This window comes from Branchiostoma belcheri, unplaced genomic scaffold (assembly GCF_001625305.1).
Source record: "Branchiostoma belcheri isolate BF01 breed outbred unplaced genomic scaffold, Haploidv18h27 scaffold73, whole genome shotgun sequence".
NCBI classification, from domain to species: Eukaryota; Metazoa; Chordata; class Leptocardii; order Amphioxiformes; family Branchiostomatidae; genus Branchiostoma; species Branchiostoma belcheri.
In genome coordinates, this window is record NW_017804387.1 from 1,628,949 (window position 1) to 1,636,386 (window position 7,438).

At 39.9% G+C, this 7,438-nt stretch overlaps 1 protein-coding gene across 1 annotated transcript in view; it reads right to left on the reverse strand.

Moving 5' to 3' along the window:
* Positions 1 to 958: 958 nt before the first annotated feature.
* Positions 959 to 7,438, reverse strand: part of LOC109485203 — a 23,318-nt gene continuing 16,838 nt past the window's right edge. Inside the window, exons 10-19 of the mRNA XM_019788652.1 lie at positions 6,855 to 7,090; positions 5,667 to 5,753; positions 5,184 to 5,314; positions 4,579 to 4,810; positions 4,140 to 4,305; positions 3,878 to 3,984; positions 3,532 to 3,618; positions 2,491 to 2,581; positions 1,915 to 2,025; positions 959 to 1,187 (exon numbers count right to left, since the gene is read on the reverse strand). Coding sequence (XP_019644211.1) covers positions 985 to 1,187; positions 1,915 to 2,025; positions 2,491 to 2,581; positions 3,532 to 3,618; positions 3,878 to 3,984; positions 4,140 to 4,305; positions 4,579 to 4,810; positions 5,184 to 5,314; positions 5,667 to 5,753; positions 6,855 to 7,090 — 1,451 coding nt within the window. The 3' untranslated portion in view covers positions 959 to 984. The remainder of the gene's footprint in view (positions 1,188 to 1,914; positions 2,026 to 2,490; positions 2,582 to 3,531; positions 3,619 to 3,877; positions 3,985 to 4,139; positions 4,306 to 4,578; positions 4,811 to 5,183; positions 5,315 to 5,666; positions 5,754 to 6,854; positions 7,091 to 7,438) is intronic.

Genomic DNA, 7,438 nt, shown 5'->3' on the forward strand with positions numbered 1-7,438 from the left:
ACCGTCACTACCCCACGGTCTGTGTTAAAACAACTGGCCTGTTCAGATCCTCTGCACACCAGGTAACGCAGTACGGGATGCTCATTGTTGCACAGAACAAAACCTTTGGATCATAAAAGTATGATATGAAACATTACAATCGACCCATACAAATATAATGTTGTCATGAATGATGTAGTTATTAACATCCTGCTACAGAGTATTATATGATATTAACAGAATATAATATAATATGATAGTAACAGTATATTATTTTTATCACCAAAATACGGTATTTGACGTAGCATGAGTAAATTGTATACATTGCAAATACAGGATGTAAAGAAGTGCAACATGTCGATCATAGGTAAGTAAGCTTACTGACCAGCATTCTTAGGAGAACTGGGAAGCATCCGAACCCCCAGTCTTCCTGCAAACGTGTTCACCTTGTGCGTTTTGTCTGGTTCACAGGAAATCCACAAGGCCTGTAAACAAAGCAACACACTCAAAAGTTATTACATTCTTCTATACAACAGTGGTTCATTGATGATATTGGTAAATAATAATGATAATAATCATAAAGGAACTTTTGTGAAAGGAAAGTGTGTGTATTTTTTTTATATTCCGAAACATGCAATCACAAGACGTGGTGACGGCACACTCAAGTTTTTTCAACTTATATTAATGCCGCCACCAACACAGGGACAGAACAATACTCATTTACACCTGAGTGAAGTAAGGAAAGTCGTGTAAAGTGCCTTTCCCAAGGGCACAAGATCGATGGCATGTCAGGACTCGAACCCGGGGCCTCTGGTTCCGAGTCGAGAACGCTGCCGCTGCGCCACACGAACTCAATGTGTGTATGTCGATGAAGGTTAGACATCAAGGTAACTAGATACGCCAAAAACAGTTAACAGTTATTACTGGCACTTACTCAAGCAACTGGATATAGTATGAAAAATGATATCCAGTTGCCTGAGTAACTGTTCTTTGGAGATGTGTGTGTTACAGTACCGTGTCGTCACAATTATCATCCTGACATCGTTTCTGTAGTGGAGTTAGGGCGTGTTCCGGACAAAGGATCGTCAGCTGGGCATCATGTCTTTGTTGTTCTCCTTGTTGAAGGACCTTCTGGTTCACCAGGGTAGACAGCTCACCGGCGTGGTCAGAATGGCGCGACGATACGAAGACCAGGTTCGGCAGCTGTCCTGAAGAATATAGAAGAATAACTTTATTGCACGACAATTCCACATGGTACAATGTATGGCAAACTACATAAAGAGAGTAACAACAATAAAATAAGTGTGTTGAATAAGACCTAATGTCGAATAAAACCTAACATATCTATATCATAATTATTCAAATAATAAGGGATAGCACATGTCTTTGATAAAGTGTAACAACCGAGTGGGCTAATCACAAGTTTCCGTATTTTTTCTAATAGCAAAGCATTCCTTTATATATCTACCTATTTTTGCGTTGTGGGGTTCATTACATGTAAAGATATATTCAAATCTGTCTGTAACATCGAGACTCTTGAAATCTATGGTACTTGATTCGAGATATGTGAATAGCTTGTTACGTATATATGTTTTCAGTGGCAGGTTGGATTCATTCAGTTCATTGGTATTGGTTTGGCTTAAGTTCGACCCTCTCACAGCCAGGGTAGCCCAACTAGCCAGTGGCTATTACAAAGGGCTTGCACTGCTTATACACATGACATGATAATTAAAAACAATGCAGCATCATATAAGGCGACGACTTAATAATCTACAAAGTATTACATTATTCTACTTTGGTAAATAAAAACTTCCTACAAAGGCATCTTTTATCTAATTTGACTCACTAGAATAAGCCTCATACAGAGAAGAATGATAGATACAGTGTGACATGATGTAACAACAGTTAAGATACGTATTGATAAAATAAACCAACCTGCAAGCTCCTGGCAGGACCTGAGAACTCCCAGTCCGACATTTATCAGTATTACCGGGGAACCGTTGAACATGACCGTCACTGAAGAACTAGGGATGCCCTCAAATGTAGCTGTAGTATAGGTAATGAAATGAGACGTCCAATGACGTTAAATGTGGTATAGATTTTATGCATCTCTGTGTGACAAAAGAACTAAATTAACTGTAAATATTTCATAATGTGTTAATATATTTAAGTGTTATTACATTTTATCCACTTGATTGATTTTGATACTTTCTGTAAAGTCTGACGCTAATTCAGTCTGCCGACTGCTATGTCAGATTGTGTTGAATTCCTTCCAATAAACTAATCATCATCATCATCATCATGACAGACAACATGTATCACACGTATGTATTACATGTACCACAGGAAGAGTGGCTAACAGAAATGCCAAGCGAATTGTAGATCACAAGTCATTGTCATTGTAATGATTAGTTATGATTTCAATCTACGGTAGATAGTGTGCATGTGGCTTGTCAAGCAATATTCAAAGTTACGCCACGTAAGAAAGTTTCTAAAGTTTTCACGACGTACCAGCTGCAGCATCTCCGGTACCCAGGCAGAGGAGCTCGATGTGCCCTGTGTCAGTCTTCAAAGGGGCGGAACCAAACAGCATCTGCAGCACCTGGTCGAAAAAAAGAGGATTTCACTTAACTTGTTACCTCCGGGGGAGGAGACATCCTTCCGCGGAAGGGTTTTGTGAGAGATTTAGATTTTCGTCTTCGCAGCTGTTTCTCGCGTTTGGGTGGACGGATTCTTTTGAGACTCGGTATATGTTTTGCTGCAGATAATGCACGTTCTTTTGTGTTTATTGTATATGTGTTTTGGGGCGTGAAAATGGTGCCTTTTGGTGGCCCAAAACACCCCTCTGAGCGTGAAAGTGGTCGCGACCGTTGACCTTTGGCGTGTATTAGGTATTGTCCTTCTCGTCCACGAAGGTGAACCCTCGCACAGAGGGGTGTCCGGTCTCGATAATTTCTTTGTTTAAAACCCTAGTTGTTGTAAACAACATATAAAAATATACAATAAAAAGCCCGGAGGTATAGAATCTCAGATTTTACTTGTTTAAAGTTGAACTTTAGATCCAACACAGTAAATTTAAAGGTTTCTCACCTACAGCTTTCGACCAGTCCAACACAATAAAGTTCTTTCACCTAGAGCGGAAGACCGGTCACTATGGTCTTCCTCAGTAATCTGACCCAGTGAGGCTTTATCATGTGGCTTCTTTGAGGCGTGACGTCAACACTGGGTCAAAGGTATCTGGTAGACTATGTCAACCCCCGTCGCGGTTGAGTGAAAGTGATAGGCCCTGATGTAAATAGCCACGTGACAAGCCTCACTGGGTCAGATGACTGAGGAAGACCATAGTTACCGGTCTTCCGCTCTAGGTGAAAGAACTTTATTGGATCTAAAGTTTTAACTTTAAACATGTAACTACCAACACAGATGAACTTTCATGATAGTATAAGAAGTGACTTCACTTAACATTAACGTTGAGCCTACTTTAAGGATATTTAACAATGAGATTACAAAGTAATAATATAAAACAAGATTTACAATGATTGTACATTTTACCTTAGACATGGACGGCCGCTGTGCCTCCACTCTCAGACATCCTCCAATTGTTGGTTTCATCCTCGGCCCAAACTCATCGCAGTTTTTCTATGAAAAGATACGCATAATGTAGAGTTCTTTATTGTAAGTTCATGCCAGTGAGCAAATTGCAAACAGAGATATTGACAAGAACAGTGAGTACTGAAAGTATTGAGGAGTGGTATAAAACTATATGGCTAACATGAAGTTTTACGATCTACTAATCTAACTCTATAATGGCAATAGTCAGTTGTGCCATTTGATCTGTTGGGAACTGACACCTTAGTGGATATCATTATATTCACATTGGCATGATGTAAATCCTTACCGGGATGTCAGGCAGCCCCCCGCGGAGCTTTTCATCCATCGCATGCTTGTGTATGGCGATGTTGCTGAAGACCATCTCTCCACCAATCAGCTCAATCAAGCATAAAGCTGCAAAAAGAGGCAACGCACTTAGAAAACTCAAGAACTAAAAAAAGTACTACGTAACTACTTCAACTACTCAGAACCAATTCTTGAGACACTTTTTATTGAAGGTTTTCCTGTACCAAGTTACAAATATCCATGGAGTAAATAATTGTACCTACCGTAACTGTACACGTCTGCCTTCTTGGAGTAGTGCCCGCTCGATGACTTCACTTCCGGGGCCATGTAGCGGTAGGACCCGATGATGGTCTTGGTTTGCCGTGTGCCCTCGGTCACTCGGGCGAGACCGAAGTCACCCAACTTGAAGATGCTGTGGTCCTCTGAAATCTGAAATCCATGTACATTTTGAGATTAAGGATTCTGCATCTGTACCCATGATCTGTATAGCCAGTATAGCCTATCAATATATACTATCAACCATAGTTAATGTATCTCTAACCAGGACAAAGAGGACATATAGTTATCGTCATGTTAGATTGCCTGCTTTGGTATTTGTGTGGGAAAACTGTAACGGACCAAGAAAGCAACAATTCTGTACCTTAGGTGTACAAATACAAAAGTACACGTTCAGTCGCATGAATAGGTACTGCGTAGACTTACGAAGACGTTTTCTGGTTTGACGTCTCTGTGCATGACGTCCTTTCCGTGCAGGTACTCCAGTGCGAGACCGATCTGTTTGGCGAACCTCAGCACGAAGTCCTTCTCCTGAGCTCCCGACCTCCTGAGGTGGTCCCGGAGGTTTCCCCCGTCCACAAACTCCATGATGATCCCCAGTCTGTTGTCCTGCACGATGCAGTCTACCACTTGGACGATGTTGGCGTGTTTCATATCTCTGTGGAGAAGGAGAACAAATCATAATGACAAATAAACTGTTATCCAACTCAAAATAATTTGACATGCTGGAATTTTGCGACCTAATCTCTCGGTCTTCATCAGCTATCCGACCAAAGTGCTGTAGACACGTGATTTTGTCGGGCATTAGCACTGGGTCAGTTTGTCGGAAGTTCGGTACCGCCCCCCCCCCCCGTCCCGGTTGACAAATCATGACTGCAGCCAGTTCAAAATGTGCCTTAGTGTAACCTAGGCATTGAAGATGCGGAGAGGATGTAGGACTAGGAAGCTGAAACAGCATATAATTTGTTAACCAGGCTAGATTATCACAACAGCAGTTTTGCGTTATATAATGTCCATAGGTTCTGAAGTACCTTAGAAGTTTGAACTCATCTTGGAAGGCCTTCAGGTCTCTTGTATGTTGGACTTCATTGAGGATCTTCACGGCCACAGGTCGCCCCTGACGTGTGGCCCTGTGCACGGTGCTAAAGCTGCCGCTGCCGATCTGTCAAAATGAAGGTTTGTTATGATTTTCAATATCATCATCTGGTTATCAACTACCTTTTTGAACTTCTTCCTTCTTCTCCTCCATGTATATTGTGAAATAGAAAGAAAAATGGCTAAAATTTGTATTATGATCTTAGTTAAAGTGTCAACCCTACATCAGTGCAAAGTACATAGAAAGGAAGGCACAAAAACACTATCGTATTGAAACTAATGATTTCAAGTACTTAGCACTCCTGAATTGCGTCGCTTTTACAATATTCATGATACAAGAGGAGACACAGGGCAATTACATACATACTGGTACACTAAAGAACATGCAACGTGAAAAAGCGATATTCCTCAAGATGCACCTTGATGAAGTCACTTCCTTGGTCCAGCTTCTTGTTGGTCAAAAGGTGGATTTCACTCATGTTCTGTAGCATCTCCAGGTCCTCTTTCTAAACAAAAGATATATAAAGATATATATAATTTACAAATATGTACACTGTACTCTGGATAGGCTTCAAGTGGCAAGAGAAAAACACCAATCTCTGTAATAATAGTTTGCAAGAGAAACTACACACATTGCATAAAAAAGTGGAATTTGTCGATGACGATAAATGTCAAGCAAGTCTGACTATGCTTTTGAAAGCTGAATAGCTGATATACCGATTACCAGACTTACCTGACATGTAACCTTGTTGTTTCGAAAACCATTCTCAAATGTACATGTTAGACCTACTTGGGGCATACTTATATTTAGCCCCTGACCAAAGATTTTGCCCATTTTGCCCACAGAAAATCGAAGATGAATTTCATTTTATCATGGAATGCTCTAGATATGATGTCCTACGTGATAAGCTATTCAAATTTCTCTCTTCAAATACGACAGATTTCAATAGACTTTACAGATATATTTGATTATATATTTAAATCCACCAGCCACACAGTGCAAAAATAGGTAAATACATAAAAGACTGTTTTGTTATTAGAAAGAATACTGATTTGCTGTCACATGTACCCAATTAGATAACTCCGCCTGATTGTAAAGCCTAAGGTATCTTTTGATTATTTCTTTCCTATTTTTAGTTGTTTTAAGTTTTATTCTATACTTATCTATTTTACTAAGCTACTTATTGTTACCTATTTGCCAAAGTTCTGTAATAGTTATTATAGTTATAATAGTTATAATACTTATAATACAGTGTAGTTATAATAGTTATAATAGTTATAATACAGTGTAGTTATAATAGCTATAATAGCTATAATAGCTATAATAGCTATGATAGTTATAATAGTTATAATACTTATAATACTTATAATACTTATAATACTTATAATACTTATAATACTTATAATACTTATAATACTTATAATAGTTATAATGACACCTGGGATTAGGTACATTTTGTATGCAGGGCCCACTGCACCAAAAGTTGAATTTTTCAGATTATACACACAGCTAATATATACCGGTGTCGTTTGTCGCGTAAAGCAATCATTATCATACTTGGCTTTTATCATTATTTGGTAAATCCATATTCCATGCAGTGTCATACCTTGATAGCAGACATGTGCTCGCCGTGCCTGTCCACCAGGTCCCTGTTAGCGCTGAGCACCTCCTGCAGCAGACGTCTGACCGAATCCTCGGCGCTCCACGACCTCTCGCGAGACTTCTCGTATATCTTCCGCTTCCGCACGGTCTCCTCTCCGTTGATGGCAATCAGCTGCACGGCGAAAGCCTTCTTGCCGGCTGTCGCCGGGTGGCCGTGGAAAATAGCTTCGTCTTCGCCTCCTATAGATATAAGAAAAGTGGTATTGTTCAGCTTTAAGAAATTGTAGTCTTCCTACAGCGTTCTTTGAATGGTTTTCGACATGACTGAAAGCTCATCTGAGCATATAACAAGCTCAAACTGTCAGAGTTTTCAACGCAAGCAGAGTCGACGTACCATATTTCAAAACCAAATTTTCAACCTTCTTCAGGACGTCCGTCACGTGACTTTTTGGGAACGTGACGTCAGGAGTGGGTCAAAGGTAAACATTTTGATCATTCCGTCTGACGTACCTTTAAGCTGTGGTTATTTATCCCAATTTTTAGCACCATATTTTCTTTTATTCTAAAAACGTGCTAGTCACATTGACA